The sequence below is a fragment of the Podarcis gaigeae genome (assembly GCF_964106915.1).
Source record: "Podarcis gaigeae genome assembly, chromosome: 12".
NCBI lineage: Eukaryota > Metazoa > Chordata > Lepidosauria > Squamata > Lacertidae > Podarcis > Podarcis gaigeae.
The window spans coordinates 11,337,085-11,356,240 of record NC_139688.1 but is presented as its reverse complement, the minus strand read 5'-3'; the positions used below and the strand labels follow the sequence as shown (position 1 = coordinate 11,356,240).

General features: G+C 39.2%; 1 protein-coding gene across 5 annotated transcripts in view; it reads left to right on the top strand.

Moving 5' to 3' along the window:
• PRKAG2 (protein kinase AMP-activated non-catalytic subunit gamma 2) overlaps nt 1–19,156 on the top strand; it is a 205,081-nt gene that overhangs the window by 170,968 nt on the left and 14,957 nt on the right. For 4 of the 5 annotated variants that reach the window (XM_083705128.1, XM_083705129.1, XM_083705130.1 and 1 more), the window contains 3 exons: nt 11,280–11,389; nt 13,151–13,232; nt 16,400–16,458. In XM_083705128.1, coding sequence (XP_083561254.1) covers nt 11,309–11,389; nt 13,151–13,232; nt 16,400–16,458 — 222 coding nt within the window. In that variant the 5' untranslated portion in view covers nt 11,280–11,308. Of the gene's footprint in view, nt 1–11,221; nt 11,390–13,150; nt 13,233–16,399; nt 16,459–19,156 lie in introns of all 5 variants that reach the window. The other variant, XM_083705131.1, reaches the window with a different exon arrangement.

The window sequence follows — 19,156 nt, the reverse complement described above, 5'->3', positions numbered from 1 at the left end:
CATTTCCCTCCTGGGGTGGGGAGGGGATTTCTGGAGTAGCCAGGCATACCAGTTTCATGAGTGCCGGGATTAAAATAAAAATAAAAATTAATAATACCCAACCGGTGGATTGCAAAAAAAGATTTGGTGAGGGAGAATGAAAGGTAAAGTGGGCGGGGGGGGGGGATAGACAGGATATAGGCTTCTTTATATTCTAAGCAACCTCTCCCAAGTAACAATGGGAGGTGCAAGGTAGAGGTGTGTGGTAAGATCTGGGCTAAAATGGTATTGCGCCCCCCCCCCCCCATGCACAGAATTGACAGCCGTTCATACAGTGCGTAGGCAGAATTTACAGTACGTTTGTTTCTCCCAAAGAAAATCCCTGGAAGTGTCGTTTTCTCCTCGCAGAGCTACAATTCCTGTCACATTCAAACTGCAGCCCCCTCTTTGGGGAAAGTCGTGTGCTTTTAAATGTATGGTGAATACGCAGCCATAGTCAAGGTGGCTTAATGTGGATTAGTTAGTTTCTTCAGTACCGTTAGTGTACATGGGTTCACAAGTGAAAGGATGTATCCCTGTCCCCATGGAGCCTGCAGTCTAAAATATCAACTCTTTCATGCCTGGGTTCTCAGGTTTATATATTTATTTCAGAATGTGTATTTCTCTTTACAGGGTAAACCCTTCTGAGGAGGTTCATATCAAAATGGACTATTAAAAAGAGAGAGAGAGAATTCAACATACAATAATTTGAAAAAAGAAATCAGTCAAAGCTAAAAGCATAATTAAAACAGCAACAGCATTAAAATACAGACCTACACACATTAATTAAAAGCAGTGTTAATTAAAAGGTCTTCAAGAGGACCTTTTAATAGCTCTATGGGAAAGGAAACTTCATCAGAGGTAGCTTTCCTTCGCTGTGCACCACTGTTATGACAAGTGGCATTTCATAAAATTATTCCTCTAAAAATTCTTGATTCCTGTTCTCTATGGCATTGGGTAATACCCTTTAAATGCTGTGTCCTACATGCATTTGGAGAGGGTGGTTCTAGAAGGTAAATTCATTTCTGCTCTGTCAGAACACAGTTGTGTGAAGTAGCTATTCTGAAACAGTATGGCATTGACGCTAGGGGTGAGTAGAACAATTACTTATTTAGTAGATCAGGGACAAACCTGCAGTCTGCCCAATAGAACAGGTGTAATCTATTTCTGCATTCTTGCCATCCAGAAATTACTTCTCCCCAAGCAATTCCCGAACGGGAATTACCTATTTCCTCCCCAAGCAATGGGAATTACCTGTTTCCATTAGAATAGATATGTTTTGTGTGCACAGTCTATTCTCGTTCCATGGAATAGGTTTCTCCCTCCAGCATCATTAATCCCATCAGTTAGTTGCCCTTTGGTGTCGGTTGCGTTCTAAAAATGTTCTCTCACACAGCCATCTAAAAACTAGCTAAACAGGCAACCTGCCACATGCAACTCTGAGACCTCAAAATAAACTCCTAGGCACTATAGCTCTTTATTTGTAGTTTTGTAAGAGGGGGCAGCTCATATTGAGATTGCCAAACTTAATTGTTTTTAAAAGCAACACTTCTGAGCAGTGGTGTCTGACATAATGGATTGCTATTGTGCTCTAATGGACTGTGGTATTCTGGATTAAGGGTCAGTGAGTTAAAATAAGGGACATCTGGCACCTTTACCGTTTGCCCCCTAGAGGCATTTAGAGTACCTCTGAACAGTTAGTTCTGCAGATATGCACAGTTCTCCTGAGCAGATAATCTTCCATGAACCTCCATTAAAATACTTGTTCAAAATGCACTGTTGTGACTGCAATCTCTTCACACAATTTCATATCCACATTTTGTTTTGGAAATTTAAGCCTCTGTAAATTTTCTACAGGCTTATTTTTCCCCAATATGCTTTAGTTATAGAAGATACTATAGAGTGACTGCTATGTCACGTAAAGATGGTATAAATAACAGAAAGCTCTTAAAGGATATTTCAGCACAGAGACTCTCAAAGTCTGTTTTGTTTTGAGAAAGCCTACTTAATTAGATGGACAAGTCAACATAATGCTTCTTGCCTTCCCACTCATAACTGAGCTTCTTATTTAAAAGATCTTTTAACAAAGGATTCATTTTTCTTTTCAATTTTGGGTGACTCAGTTTGTTAGACTCTTAAGAGCTATAGGCAGTACAACAATCAAAAGCAGTTTTCCAGAACATATTTACAAAGAAAAAATGCTTTATAATCAACAGAGCTGTTTTTTTTCCTAAGAACTTGTTCCATTTCTTCCTGTGATTAGCAGACTTTGAGGACAGTTAGTGGACTCAGGCTGCAATGCTAAACACAGTAGGATGTAGCTTTTGAGTAAATACATATAGGATTGTGCTGTCAGCAGCTTGATGCGACTTTGCAATGGAAGGATTCCTGCACCACCTCATGAATGATAGGACTGACTTTTGATCATTGCTATGTGTTGGCTTGAAACATCAACAAGACCAGTTTCTTAATGGGTCTCACTATGGAATGACTGCAGAACCACACTTTAGTGGGTAGTAGAGCTGCAAGACTCTCTTTCTGATCTAATGGTTGAGTTTGCTTTTATGAATTATCTCTTCCGAGTAACTGCATCTTCAATTTAAATTAGTGCTTTAAAGATGCTAAAACACTTGGTCTAAGCTTTGACTGCATTAGGAATGTCAAAAGTGTCTTCTCTTCTTGAGCTGAGAATTTTGTGATAAAGCAGTAAATGGATACAAGAGATTATTTTTGGCCTGGCCCCCTCAAATATTTTATTGGTAGGGGGCGAAGGGACCTTGGTCCCTAGGAGTTAGCTCCTGTGGCAGGAGTTGTTGTCCAGAATATGTAGCAGAGGGCACAAGATTAGGAGGTCTTGGCTATGTTAAAAAGATTACTTGGTGCAATTGTACAAGTCTATTGTACTCAGCATATTGTACAAGTCCATTGTACTCACAATTGGTTTTTGTCACCATTTCTAATCCTGTTCAGGAGCAAGTTTCAACTCTCATCAAAAGTCAGTAGTCACATTGCTCATGCCTAGCCTTTCCCTATTTGTTGTATGAAGAACTATGACATTCAGGGTCAGGGCATGAACCTTGTAGCCAAATTGATCCTTCGTGTAAAATAGGTTTATTTCTAAGAGGGAGGAGAACAAAAATTGCTTGATTCCCACTTAAGATAAATTAAAACTCTGTCCTGCCACCAGTACTGTTCTGTTCACACAGATAAGTTGATGTTTGCGTTCACTCACTCCATCTTGATTGGGGGAATTGAAATATATGATCAGATGAGATTTCTGTCCCTGAGAGGTTTGTGAGTTTTAGCTCTACAGACATCTTACAAGCAGAGAGCTAGCCCTTAGTTTGCGCCCCCTCCAGGAAAACACCTGCAATGTTTTCCTTTGTACAAGAGATACATCTTTTCCAGTGAAATTTTACCACTTGCTTCCATGATGCATAATCATCTCCCCAGTGGCACACAGGAGATGAGCAAGAAGAGGGTGAATTAGAGACTGCTCTGGAATAGAAGTCATGAAAATTATATCTGCTCATAGGGAGAGGAACTGCTGCCTTGATTAAATGGAACCAATACATCCAACTAGAGAGCTCCTTTCTCTCTAGCCCAGCTTCCTAATAAAAATGTGGTGCTCATGTCACTTTTACAGAATATTTAAACCCAGTAGGCAACCTGTATAAAATAATGTTATAAAGCACCATAGAGATATGATTCTGAGAATGGATTAATCTGTTTACTTGAGAATAAGGTTATTACCATACTTCATAGCTGAAAATGGTTCGGTGACAAAAGCAGTACTGTTGTTAGCAAAGCTGTACTTGTCTCAGTAAGCAATGTATTTGATTGTTTTAATTTTTATAATCATGTGAAGGAAGAATTGGGAAACTGGTTCCTGTTCTTGGTATTAGACTTTTCAGTTATTAAAAGTTGCTTTATTAACGATTGAGCGCCCTGATATATTTATTTGTTCGGCATGAAACTTTAATTATTAAACAGTTTGTTGTGTAGCATACTTTGAACTTATAGTGTTAATGTGTTCTGAAATTAGTGTCTTTGCTTTCAAAGCAAATTGGACTAAAATTCAATTTGGTTGCAAAACCATTTCTAAGAATATAACTATTAAGCATCAGCTATATACCTATCACTTCTGTTAACTGGTTAGTGCAGAGCTGTAAGTCTACCTTGGATAACTGGTTCTGCTGCAATGTTGGCTTCCATCCATTTCTCATCAGCACAGTTTTAAGAACAAGAAGCAGTAGACAATATACAAAACTGCATTTGTTCTTTGAGATATCTTTTTACACATTGGTGGCCAGGGACAAAAAGGTTTCTGACACTGAATTCTTGCTGTCAGAGCAATTTGTTAAAATCTTATATTGAAGAAAAGGAATGGGAGATGCTGACATCCTCTCCAAGTGCTGAAGTATAGTACTAGTACTGTAAGTCATTTTTGCCTTAAGCCAAATCTTCCTCATGTTAGAAAGACTTGCTGTGAATTCTCAAGTGACAGGTGGGCTTTGTTTTCTCTGATTAATTTTTGAACATGACAGGACTGGCTTCTTTGGGGCTCGCTCCCAGGTAGAATTGGAGTGTGAGCTCTTTGCACTTGCCAATAACATCTTGAATGTAAGCATTAGACCTGCGCTGTAGTATCCAACTTCCAAAATTGGGTAGTTTATATGACTTAAATGGAAATAGTGGTCCTATTGCCTGATTAAGATAGTGACAGCTGCTGTTTCTCTTCCATTGTTTGCATGTCACAGTCACACTGTCCACTTATGTGAGTATGCACTCAAGTAGTAGTTCTCCTGCTATCTACATTTGAGGAAACAATATTAAGGCAATACCCATTTACTGGAGGAAGTTGCATTGGATCTGTCTCATTACTGTTTGTTCTCCTATCATGCACTATGGTTCTGATCTTTTAATGAAAAATAAAGACCAGTGATAGCAATCAATGGAATGTGAATGTTTGGTGTCCCATTGCTTTTCCCAGTGTATGGGGGAAACCTCACCAGGGCTGAAGATAGTTGTATGTGTGTGGAATCCTGAAGTGTGCCTAATAATGGTTTCTGAAAAGGGGAGTGTTGCCCTTTGTAGTCTTGTTTTCTATAAAACTGCCCTTTCGTTAAATCCACCTCCTTACTACATGTGAGGAGCAGAGTGCTGTAGCTTCATCTTGTGTTTGTATGAGTTCTAGTCCATTGCTTATGTCTTTCTGGTGCTGTCCTCCTATTCTACAAGTTTTCTATTGAGTTGGTAAGTGTATAGAACAGCTAGCATAACTTTTGACATCAGTAGGATAAGATGACAACTACACTAGCTACTCCACCCCTACAGTCCCACTTCTGCCCATTTCTCCTTACGTTTTCATAGTTACATCAGCATCAGTATAATGCTGATCATAAGTCACAAAGGAGTGACTGCAATGCTATATGGAGTTGTCCCAGTGTATGGAACTTGGTAGGCAGTGTGGTGTAGTGGTTAGACTCTGACTTGTGAGACCACCTATGAAACCAGTCACTATCTCTCAGCTTAACCTTCTTCACAAGGAAAACCATATATGCCACCTGGACCTCCTTAGAGGAAAGGCCACTCCCAATCACGAAATCCTGAGACCCTACAAGCATTGCTGGACTCCATCACCCCAGCCAGCATGGCCAATAATTAGGGATGATGGAAGTTGTAGTTATTCAGCATCTGGAGGGCCACAGGTTCATCATTCTTAATTTAAATAGTGATTCATACCTTATCACTACTGCATATTGCCTGTAACTAAATGAGATGAGATGCAAGATCTATGGTAAAGGTGTTTCTAAAGAAAGCTGCAGGGGGGCAGGGACCATATTTGACTGGTGCCAAAGAGCTGAAGTGGCAAGGATTTAACCTTTTCTCCCTGTATCATTTACTGATTGAATTGGGGATTCATTCTGTCCAGTGGGGGACAGGAACTTGTTTTTTTCCAGGCAAGCGATGCTAATAGCTGGAGTGATATTGACTGGGAGAAAAGGTTGCATTATAAGCTTTGGAAAAGATGAGTGGAGGTCTGTTGACTGATCATCCATGACTGGCTTTGCCTCTAGAATTTTTGGTTTGAGGTGGGTAACATGTTTAGATTCCTGTTTAACTCACTACGTTGCCTTGGCCAGTCATTGTCTCTTACCTGTATCTACCTCACAGAGCAGTTGAATAAAATAAAATGATCTCCCTCCCCATGCAGTCTCCTGAGCTTTGATGGAGGTATACAAATGAAATACTTTCTTCCAGGCTGTTTTCATGGTATTTCTAGTCTTAATGAGTAACCAGTCACAAGTCATTGAATCTTCATTTGTGGATTAATGCAAACAACAATTGCTGTAATGTTGCCCTGATTTATACTTTGGATTATATATAAACTCTTCACTTCATTGGTATATTAACCAATGTTTATGCAGATGTGTCCATACTGTTGACTACACAACTTACCATAATTGCTTTTGCAGAAGAAAACAGAAAAGGCATTCATTACATGGCTTGACTAAATCCAAGTTCTACTGTACCTAATTACTTGCAGTGCAGTCTGTCATTTATACATGCTTCTTGAAATACTGATAATTAATCAAGCATGGTGTTTGAACACCGAGCAGTATAAAAAATATTTTAATCAAAAATAAAGGTGTTTCTCAGTTTATTTTTTTCTCTTTTCATCACTACAAGGCAAATGGATGGGAGAAATAGCACTGGTTTGGAAATGACTTATCTGAATTTCACAACAAGTACTTCAGCACAACCCCTGATATACAATGTGTATCAGTTTTTAGAGCATAACTGATTGTAACTTTTAGCTCTGTAGAATTATTAAATGTCTTGCAGTAGGAAGGGAACAGTAACAGTTTCTTAAAGATGTCCCATTTTTACTTTCTGCATATTGTCAGTATTGGGCAGTTGAATTCCTGTCTGGAGGAAATCAGTATTTGATTTCAGTTAAAATGCTTGTTCTTCTGTTGGTTCCTCTAAGCCCTCTAAAACATCCTCCTTGCACATAGATAAATAAGTATATCATATGTGATATATATGAGAAAGGGAATGTTGAGTTACAAAGGAGTTTTACAAAACAAATATTCTGTTTGACCCATATAGTAGTAGTACTTGGGACTATCAGATGGAAGATTTTTGTTGGGTGTGATTTCTATGTAGTGTAAGTAGTGGTTAAACACCAGAAATTTTGATAATGAGATTATAGGTGTTGTTTGTAACCATATGAAAATACAAGTTGCAAATTAAATAAATTGGCATTTGTTAAACATGGCTACAGTAATTCAAAAAAGATCAGATTTTGAAGGAGCAAGTGGAGGGAAGAGATAAGCTGTTCTTTGGGTCATTAATAGCAAAACAATATTTAAGTAGCACTGAGCCAAAAATGCCTTCCCACTTCAAAAGCCATGAAAGTGGGTCAGCATTTTTGGCTTGGTTCTAAACAAATGTATGCAGATTTACAATTGTAAGTAGTGGAAGCAACAGCAGTGGCTTTTGCGGGGAGTTTTTAAAATAATTGTTCTGCCACTAGCTGCTGTACTACCCTGAATGATGATGCGTCAGGATATAGCATTGTTCTAGAGGTAGTGCCTCCCCCGGCTGTATATCTTCCTGCAACAATTCCTCTGGAACAGTACTGCATCCAACTCCTTAAAAAATAATCCTTTATCATTCTCTTCAAAAATGTTTAGAAGAGCTAGTTGTGGGGTGGGTGTTACGTTACAGTTTGAAAGTGTGCTAATCTCTTTAAACACAGAGAGCCAGAACTTTTATATTTTTCTACAATCCCTCCAGAGATGTTTTAAGTACACACTATCTGGCATCCCCTTCTACAGTATGGTGATAGTGTATAATTTATACAGAATAACCTCCGTACCATTTTAAGTGCTATTTCTTAGTCACTAACTGAGATGGACCATGGGGATTTGTTCCATCTTGCCTGCCGTTCCTGTTCCTCCAGCTTCAAATCCAGTTCTTGCTCCAACATTATTTTAAGGCCTTCTGTGCCGTTCACTTGTGATTTCAGTAAGCTACAGGATAGTCTAAAATCAAACCCTTAATATTATTACTTCAGTGTCCCACCACACCTTCAAACTCTGAAAGTTTACATGTTACTGCCTCTCTAATACCTTTAAAGAAAAGTAGAGATCTGCCTCCACAGAAGTCATGGTACATGTAGTTTTTGTAGACTTTCATTAAGTTTGTCCTCCAATATGGGAACATTATCTACACAAAAAAGTAAAACATTCTCTTACAGTCCACAACCATCTTATATCGTAAGTTTGATTTTTGTGATAAAAGAGGGGATGGAGACCAAACAAATTAAAGGGGATAGGGCTGCAGCAAGTACAGCCGCCTTTCTTAGCCAATAGTAGACTGCTGTTTGGAGAAAATTGTTGTGTATATGTGGGTTGTTTTGAAATTTATTATTAGAGTCCAGAAAGGCATGAAAGGGGAGGCCCTATATCTGTTCAGATTGCATACAAACCCATTGTTTGTCTGCATCATCCATGAGCATTGGAATAGCATGGTGAAGCTGATTTGCCAGGTAGCACAATTCAGGATTCTCACCAATCAGAAGGTTGGCGGTTCGAATCCCCGCGACGGGGTGAGCTCCCGTTGTTTGGTCCCAGCTCCTGCCCACCTAGCAGTTTGGAAGCACATCAAAGTGCAAGTAGATAAATAGGTACTGCTCCGGCGGGAAGGTAAACGGCATTTCAGTGCACTGCTCTGGTTTCACCAGTAGCGGCTTAGTCATGCTGGCCACATGACCCGGAAGCTGTCTGCGGACAAACACTGGCTCCCTCGGCCTATAGAACGAGATGAGCACCGCAACCCCAGTCATCTGCAACTGGACCTAACGGTCAGGGGTACCTTTACCTTTACAATTCAGGATTCTCTAGCCCCACTCATGATGGGCCACATAAATAAACATCCCTACATGGATTTTACATTGATCAAAAATAAAATAATTCCATTTCTGTTGCCAAAGACATGATTGTACAGGCGATATTCATACTGGAAGAGCTTGAAAGGGGTATGTTAACTTGGGAAGAGTCACCATTTTGAATTACCACTAATCTATCTAGTATTGTAAAGGTTTCTTTTCTCCAGCATTTAAACATTGTGGTTAATAGTGTGCCAGAGCCAACTATAGTTGACTTTAAGCAGTCTGTTCAAATTTATAGTGATAAGTATACCTAGATATTTCAGTTTCACATAATACGTTTTAATATTCAGTAAACTCTTGAATGATTTTTGTGTGTGAGGAGGGATATGAAAACATTGCCTCAATTTTTTGGAAATGCCCTGTGACAGAGGCAAAGTTGGTTTAAGTTCTTGTATTGCTTGAGCTGTTTCCATGGGTTTTGGTGTAGTTAGCATAATATCATCCATGTACTTTCCGAAGATACAGTATCTTCGTTTAATATTTACCCCTGAAATGTTTGCCGAGGTCCAGATTCTAATAGCAAAAGGAAGTGATGTCTTGTAAGCCAGGACTTGAGCAGATCTGGCACTGAAGTGGCTGCAGCTGTAAGTATATCCGTATGAGAGACGCAGCCTCTTCCAACTGCGTTTAGATTATCCACTTCCCAGAGCCTGCTCAACAATGCAGGGCATTGCAGGGAAGTTCAGCCGTAATAGCAAAAGGTTCTAATCCCTAGTGTTAGAATAAGTAAAAATTGTAATAAAGGACAACCTTGCTTTGTCCTACATTTAATATCTATACTATTGGAGTTCAGATGATTAATATGAATGATGGCTTTAGATTAAGAATCAATGTTGATTTCATGTGTACATGGTTAGTTAAAAACATTGTGCAGTAGGATTCCACCTGCAACGGATCTTTATATGGCTTGGGTATAGCCACAATTTTAGATTCCAGCCATGTCTGTGGAAGGGAGCCCCTCCCAGATATCGACTAACTTGGCCATATCTAGAAGCAAACTGAAAAGGTTTTCCAGAATAAATAAAATATTCACAAATGTATTGAAAGGCAATTGGCAGTGTGGTGATTCCTGAATTACCTGATGCGATGGTGGAGAAATAATTTAATAACGGAATTATTCTAAGCTTAATTTGTAACCTTGTGACTTACTTTGTAAGCCACCTGAAGAAGATTTAAAGCATGATAGAAATGGGTAATTCTAACAATGGCTGGCAGTTAACTTTTATTGTCTCAAAGCACAGAGAAGTGGCTCCACCTCAACTCGCCCATTCAGGAGGAACCTTTGTGTGGCATGTTGACATCCTCTAGAAGCCACTCATATTTTTTGCTCTCTTTGTTCTGCATTGTTGCCCCAAAACGGCAACAGCAATCTGATTTGGGACTTAATGCCATGAATATTTAAACACTGGGTTTTAAATATCGGTGCTGATTCAGGTGTAACATTAGGGTCGCTTTATGTATCATTTTTTCCAACATGGCAAAAATCGTGCAACATGAAACCAGAGCTGCAAATCATAGCAAAGCTGAGGGAACCTTCAGGCAGGTTTTTATCACACTGGAAGTCCACTTGGGCTGTTTATGTGCCTAGTAGTCTGCTCTGAATTCTTATGCATGCAGGAAGTACATGGTTCTGATTATATTTGTTAATATGCTGAAACATATTATACCATAGAAAAGTGGCTGTCTCAACTTCCCATTAAAGGTGCACTGCTTACTTTCTTCTTTTTTCAAATTATTTTTATTAGTTTTGCAAATTAATACAAATCAAACCTATTTAATTGAATACAATTTTTATTTTTAAAAATCAAGTTTCCCACTCCTGTTGCCAACATATGTCCTTCTCTTCTGTTGTTGCCACATCCTTTTTTCTTGAAATCCACTTAAAATCTTCGCTAGATGTAATCCATTCTCACCACTGCCAATAAATCATCTTTACAAACAATGTTCTTTTTAATTTCCATAGGTAAATTCCTTTTCCCATGTGTAGTCATTTAAATCAATATTCTCAGACCTGTTGTAGAGGAATATGTCACTGTTTACTCTCCAGGCATTCTGTTTTCTTGCTGGGGTTTGCCTTTCATCAGGGAAGTGAACCTGCCTCATTCTGGAGCTCTGTACCCACTAAATTTGTTCATTGATTTTTCTCATCAATAACTTTAAAAATTATGCCCAAGTTTATATGACTATTGCAGTAGAAATGTTGTTGAGAATTCCACTTTTTCCTTCCTTAAATTAGAATAGCATTCATATGGTTTGAGGCATTTTTATTTTTTTTTAAAAAACATTGTTTTTCTTACAGCTGTTGGCGAATCAGAAAGTGATATCTACATGCGATTCATGAGGTCACATAAGTGTTATGATATTGTTCCAACAAGCTCAAAGCTTGTGGTCTTTGACACTACACTACAGGTGAGTTGTCCATTTTCAGAATCCATTTCCTAACCATTAGTTGCCTTATAATATACATGGGTTGTGGCCTGTGGTACAGATGACCTTGTTTTCAGAATGCAATGCCTCAAAGACATTTAATTTTTTTAAAAAAAATGTTCTTCCTCTTTGAATCAATAATTAGACATCAGTCCTAATGACCAGTGGAAGTTCCCTTCTTTTAAATGGAAAAGGGTTAGTGACAAAGTGCCTTTGTGTGGTTGTGAAAATTGAGCTATCAAATATGTTCTAAAATCATATGTTGAATAGATGCCTATCTTTTGTTTTATAAATTATATGGCATAAGGTTTCAAATACCTTGGTAAAGTAACTTTTAAGGACTGCATGCCAGTATTTACAAGTAAGCCCACTAAACTATAATTTTTATATACCTACCTAGGATCTCTCTGGATGAAGGTCATTTTAGAATTTTTTAAAATAAAAATGTCATAATAAAGCCAACACTTAGACTGTGCAGCTCTATATTAACATTTTTCACTGTAGCATCATTTTAAAGTTGAAAGGAGCACTGAATATAGCAGAATAGGAACAGAGAAACAGCATGGAACAGATTTTCTGAGAGACATATATTCTTCTAACATGACATTTTAATATAAATTAGCATTTCCAGTTGACACAAAATACACTCCTTCTATAGTCATTGACTTTCAAAGTCACATTGAATTGTTTACAATGAAAAGTATGTTACTAAAAATATATCCTTTTATAATGTAGTTGCATTATCTTCTTGTACCTGGTAGGTAAATAAATTAAGCTCTTGTCTTTATTGATAGACAGATCTTTTATACAATGCATGCTTTCATAAAGTTGGAAGGCCAACACTCAAACCTTAAGACCTATATAGAACAAAAGTATATTATCCTCCAGATAGCCTGAAGGAAACCTAGTCTTCCATTCTTTACCATTTTTTCTCACGATTAAAGTCTTAACATGCCAGTGGATTCAGGTGACCTTTTTTCCCCCAGAAGAGCTAAGTTTGCACGTCATGCTAAGTCATAGTTGATTTTAAACACATGACCTTACCTCTGTACAATGCTGTGTGTGGCACAAACGAGCCACAACATGGCTTGTCATATTTCATACAAATGAATGGTAAGCTAGAAATAAGCCAACAACAAACATTTGAAACAAATTAGATTTACATCATCTGATAAGCCATACAGTAGCTTGCTTTGTGCTGCACATGGCACCCACCAGAGTTGAGGGGGGGGCGTCACACAGTAGGCTAGGAGTCACATTCACGATTAAGCCATGTTTTAAAACAAAGTATGGCTTGGAAATAGATGGGGAACTTTTTTCAGCTGGGGAACCAGATTCCATTCTGGACAGCCTCCCACAGGCCAGTGGTGGGTGGAGCCAGAGGCAAACACAAATGCAGCAATGAATGTGATGTTGTACAGGGCAGTGGGGGATATTCATTGGCTAATACTGCAGGTTTATTATAAAATAAGTGTTTCCATGTCCTTGAGTTTTGGAAGCTGCCAAGAACTAAATCACTGTTCCGGTTTGTACATACAAGTGTCATGCCAAATGGATATAGAGCAAGTGAGAGTTATCTTTCAGTGTATCCATGTTGTTTCTTTAGGCTTGAAACTCATCCATACCTTTCTATCAAATTGTAGCTGTCATGTCCTCCTCAGTATCAAGCTGTGTGATAAGATTTTTAAACATAGCAATGCTCTATGTCCTTTTTAAAAAATGCTGTTTTATTTTGTCTTTCAGGTAAAGAAAGCTTTCTTTGCCTTGGTAGCAAATGGTGTCCGAGCAGCTCCTCTGTGGGAGAGTAAAAAACAAAGCTTTGTAGGTAAGATAATGTATATTAGTATAGAGTTTGGAGAGAGATATTTAATTCATCTCCACTATACAGTGGAATCAGATATAGTGGTGGGTTGTGGGGTTTTTTGTGCTTTTGCCTTCTCTTCAATTTTTTTGTTTTATACTCATGAAATACCATCCATATCTGTTTCAGACATAACAGGAAGTCTCTTCTTTCACACCTGTGGGGGGCAATGGGGAAACTCACTCAAATAGTGAGACACAGTGGTTTCCCATTATCTCTAACATGGGCCTCAAATCATAGAATGGGTGATGGGTCTGCAACACAGTGCTTTTGTGGAGGAAGCTGAATTCTTGGGGTTTTTTATACTGACATTTTAAAATGCTGGAAAATGGGATGCTTAGTGTATCATAAAAGCAGGGCTGGAAAAAATATTTTAAATTCCAAGGAGTCAGCATTGCTCTTTCAAGAGCCAAACATACAAAGAGCTGAAAAGGTGCAAGCAGCAATATGCCTGGACTTGTAATTCTCTCATGCATAAAGACATGAAATTACATACCTAAGAAGAGGATGCAGACATGATTTTTATTTTTTTTCCACAAAAAAATTCTCCCATTGTACTGTGGCCTCTCCCCTACGGCCTTGGAGACTATTCAGTTGAAATGCCAAATTATAGATTGACAATATGAGAACATACCTCATACTTTTATGCTCCCTTGTGTGCCAAGATTTGAATTTTCCAGTCGCTGCCAGTTGGTCTGAACCTGGTGAGCTAATGTTTATAGCAGGTAGCCACTATGGTACCCTCCAAGTGTTGTTAGATTCCCTGCTGGAATAGCACTGGCAGGGAATTGCACCAAAAGTGTAAGCCCGGGGTGACCAACTAGTGGGCAAATTTGGAATTTAGAGAGAGGACCATATGCACCAGTTTAAAAATTGTTACCGTGAAGATGACATAACAGAAAATGACTGCTATGGGCATAATGGCTTCACATCTTAAAGAGCAAAAAAGAGAGGACCACAAAATGGTGCTGAAAAGCTTTCCCATCAGCTGCTCCATCAATGAGAGTGGGAAGCACCTATACTAGCCACAGCTATGCTTGCTCACAGTGAAGCTCTTTGCAGCTCCTGATGGAAGCGTGGGCATCCATTCCTGGTATCCAATGAAATGTGGTCATGTTGAAGGCTGTGTTCAGTTTAGGAGAGGCTGAGCCAGTGTAAACAAGAATTGACTAGAAAGAGCAAACACTCTCCTGCATTAGATTTTTGAAAGGAAACTTCCTGAGACCTTTTGAAAATAACATAGGGAGGTACTGGTTGGCAGCCACTGGTGTAAATTACGGATTGGATTGCTCTTACTGTTTCAAAGCAGCTAGTAGGTGCAACAGCAACGGAGCCAAAGAATTTTGCTTCTTCCCGGATTTCTTGCATATAAAAATGCTAACATGTTCCGTATGTTCTAGTTGTAATTGTAGTTCCTTTCCATCAGAAACTCAGCCTGCAGTCTGACTGCATCACCAGAAGTTTCTACAGTATTATTTACAGTAGGCCTATGGCTACAGTTTTGTTCGGCCTACTTGTGTATAACTTAGTAAAGTTGCCAAGCTCTTAACTTTCTGGGTTCAGTTTCATTTATTCACCAAGTTCTGTAAAAACTCATTCCTGACCATTGGCCACGCTGGCTGAGGCTGATGGGAGTTGTAATTAAACATCACATTAGCTACTTCTCGTTTATAATTAACCAGAAAATGGAATCATCTAATCTTGGCATTAAAGAAATTCTTAAATGTTCTTAAAGAAATGGGAGTGCCTGATCACCTCATCTGTCTCCTGAGAAATCTCTATGTGGGACAAGAAGCTACAGTTAGAACTGGATATGGAACAACTGATTGGTTCAAAATGGGGAAAGGAGTACGGCAAGGCTGTATATTGTCTCGCTGCTTATTTAACTTATATGCAGAATTCATCATGCGAAAGGCTGGGCTGGATGAATCCCAAGCCGGAATTAAGATTGCTGGAAGAAATATCAACAACCTCAGATATGCAGATGACACAACCTTGATGGCAGAAAGTGAGGAGGAATTAAAGAATCTTTTAATGAGGGTGAAAGAGGAGAGCACAAAATATGGTCTGAAGCTCAACATCAAAAAAACGAAGATCATGGCCACTGGGCCCATCACCTCCTGGCAAATAGAAGGGGAAGAAATGGAGGCAGTGAGAGATTTTACTTTCTTGGGCTCCATGATCACTGCAGATGGTGACAGCAGTCACGAAATCAAAAGACACCTGCTCCTTGGGAGAAAGGCAATAGCAAACCTAGACAGCATCTTAAAAAGCAGAGACATCACCTTGCCAACAAAGGTCCATATAGTTAAAGCCATGGTTTTCCCAGTAGTGATGTATGGAAGTGAGAGCTGGACCATAAAGAAGGCTGATCGCCGAAGAATTGATGCTTTTGAATTATGGTGCTGGAGGAGACTCTTGAGAGTCCCATGGACTGCAAGAAGATCAAACGCATCCATTCTTAAGGAAATCAGCCCTGAGTGCTCACTGGAAGGACAGATCGTGAAGCTGAGGCTCCAATACTTTGGCCACCTCATGAGAAGAGAAGACTCCCTGGAAAAGACCCTGATGTTGGGAAAGATTGAGGGCACAAGGAGAAGGGGACGACAGAAGACAAGATGGTTGGACAGTGTTCTCGACGCTACAAACATGAGTCTGACCAAACTGCGGGAGACAGTGGAAGACAGAAGTGCCTGGCGTTCTCTGGTCCATGGGGTCATGAAGAGTCGGACACGACTAAACGACTAAACAACAACAACAAATCTTGGCATACAAGGGAAGGAGTAAGCGTGGAAGGTTGAGGTTCCTGATCATATAACAAACAACAGTTAGGAGCTGTTTAGTGAGGACATTTTGCTAGAGTTGTGTGACAAAATAGATCTTACCAGTTTTACAGATGTGAAATGCTATGTCCCTTTATTATGTAGGAATTATGTTTATGTAGCTCTGGTGGTTCTTGTAAAAGGCAGGCAGTGTCATGTACACTCATATTTCTAAGCTACACTAGGAATTTTTTTAAGGAACTTTTATCAATTAGGGATGCAATATTTAATTTATTTTAACTTGTTAATTAAAAATTGTGTCTAAATATTATCTAAATCTTTATTTTGCATTGTTTTCTCTTGTTACAGGAATGTTAACTATTACAGATTTCATTAATATACTGCATAGATACTATAAGTCTCCAATGGTAGGTACAACCTCATAAATACAATTATCATTAGTGAGTATCCCTGAAATAAAAGCATTGATAACAATGTATTTGATAATATTTTTTTTTGTAATTGGGTGGGTGGTTGAAAGAATGCTGCCTTTTGAAGAGGAAGAAAAGTTTTGCTGCTAGATTCTGAATGGTACATGTGAAATTAAGATCCCCACCTTTTCTGTAGACATTTGGGCAAAGGTTTCTTTATCTTATATCACTTACTAGTTATTGAATAAGAGAAGTGATAAGAACCGTTATTCCTGTCTTCATATCAAACTTGATACTTTAGGTTAGTGTTTCCTGAACTTGGGTCTCCAGCTGTTTTTGGACTACAGTTTCCATCATCCCTGACCACTGGTCCTGCTAGCTAGGGATGTTGGGAGTTGTAGTTAAAAAACAGCTGGAAACCCAAGTTTAGGAAACATCGCTTTAGATCATGGGTAGGCAAACTAAGGCCCGGAGGCTGGATCTGGCCCAATCGCCTTCTAAATCTGGCCCACGGATGGTCCGAGAATCAGCGTCTTTTTACAAGAGTAGAATGTGTCCTTTTATTTAAAATGCACCTCTGGCTTATTTGTGGCGCCTGGCTGGTGCTTTTACATGAGTAGAATGTGTGATTTTATTTAAAATGCATATGTGGGTTATTTGTGGGGCATAGGAATTCGTTCATTCCCCCCCCCCCCAAAAAAAAATATAGTCCGGCCCCCCACAAGGTCTGAGGGACCAGCCCCCTGCTGAAAAAGTTTGCTGACACCTGCTTTAGATAATTGCACATATCTGATACTGAAGGAGGGTGTTTTTTATTTCTCTGGTGCAACAGGTAGCTGGCTTAACCATGATCGTTATAAAATGGTACGCACAAACCAATATAAAAAGCAGAAAAAACATGGATGTAACACAAAGTATGCAGAAAATATGCACAGTGGAATGGAGTCAGTGTGGTTTAGTACATCAAATAAGCGTTGGACTGCAGATACCTTGATTCAAAGGCTGGTTTAACTGTGAAAATAACTAGTTGTCCTGGGGCAAGACACTCTTGGGCACTAGTTTTGTTGTAAGACTGAAATGAGCCAACTCCTCCACAGTTTCCTAATATGAAGTTAGGACACAAATTTATACACAGAGATGCCACTTATCCACCTGCTCATTATCCAAAAATTTCACTTATGTGAACATAGTAATAGCCAAACCTTGCTACATACAAAGCTGATTGATATCCAAACAACTGGAGTTTGCCCACTTCCTTCCTTGTTTGTGCTTTGTTGGTCTGCAGCAGACATTTCGGACAGAAACCATGGAGAGAGGGAAGGAGGGGAGAGTGTGGACAAATTAGTTTTGTCTTTGTGTCTTTTTTCCTGGTTGGCTGCAGCCCTTTTATGAAGAAACGTGGTGGGAGAGGGGAGAGAGATCATGGGTTAGAAATGTTCACAGAGGAAATAATGGAAATCACCAGTTTGTTATGCAAACCCTTGCCTAATGAACAATTTCCTGGGTACACATTGTGTTTGGTAAGTGGGAACTGCATGTAGTTGTATAGGCATGCAGCTGGGATCCAGGATATATCTGCTACATAGCAATCGTGATTGGTATCCAGCCTGTTAGTTCCTGTTGTTCGTTTCAGCATAGCAGCTTTATCTGAACATGCCAACTGTTCCAATTTGAAACCCTTCTGCCTTGCATACAAGGTTGAAATGCACTTTCCTATGTGCTTTAATGTCAGTAAGTTCCAGTTCTCCCTTCAGTCAAGCACAGAACATATTGTTGGAACCATATAAATTCAGTTATAGGGGGGAAATCCTTTTGGTGCAATTTTAAAGAGAAGAACTTCCTTTATTAGTTTTTTTTCAGGAAATAATCAAGTTGTGCAAGGAGAGGAAACAGCTGACCATTTGGTAGTTAAGTCTGATCTGCTACTTGTCTTTCCCTGTGTACCTGATGTATTTTGTTGGAAGAGAGACAGTGAAAATGTTTAAAGGAAAATTTAGATTTCTTTCACTTGGTCCTAAAGATATATATCGCTGGAATGGTGCACAGACACAGTGGGTCAAATGCTTCCTTTTATGATTCCTGTCAGCCATGACACACATTTGTCTATGTATCCAGCTCTCCCAATACTGGCTTGGCTAGGCAGCACCATGTTAATTAACAATCCTGTACCAAGGAGAAAGTAGAGTTTTGGGAAATTCTCACCCAGCCTAAGGTCAGGCAAATCTTATCAGATTTGGACACAATGGGAATGAGTATGAAACAGAGCTTTGGAAACACTAGGGTTTGCCAAGGAGCCTGAAAAGGAACTGGGGCTGGATTTCCCATTGAATTGAACCTGCTAAATCTGGCTGCAGGGCTCTATTTATAACAGATACCTATTCCTTGTCAGGTGCTTAGATTTCCACTGATTCCTAGGATGTTGCATATGTTAATTGTCCCCAGTCCTTGCTTCTGTCTTTAGCTTTCTTCACTGTTTCTGTGCCACAAAACAGCTGTCCACAACTAATCTATGGCCCTTCTCCTGGGGAGGTGATAAGGCTGTACTACTTTAGACTGCAGTTTGAAGGCTCTCTGCTGAATATTCCTCCCTACACATTTAGAAATCTAGATGTTAGGGAGAAGAGTTCTATTTTGCTATGTGGATGAAATTTTATGGATGGAGCGCCCCCAAGCAATCTCAGTGCTATAGCCCAAA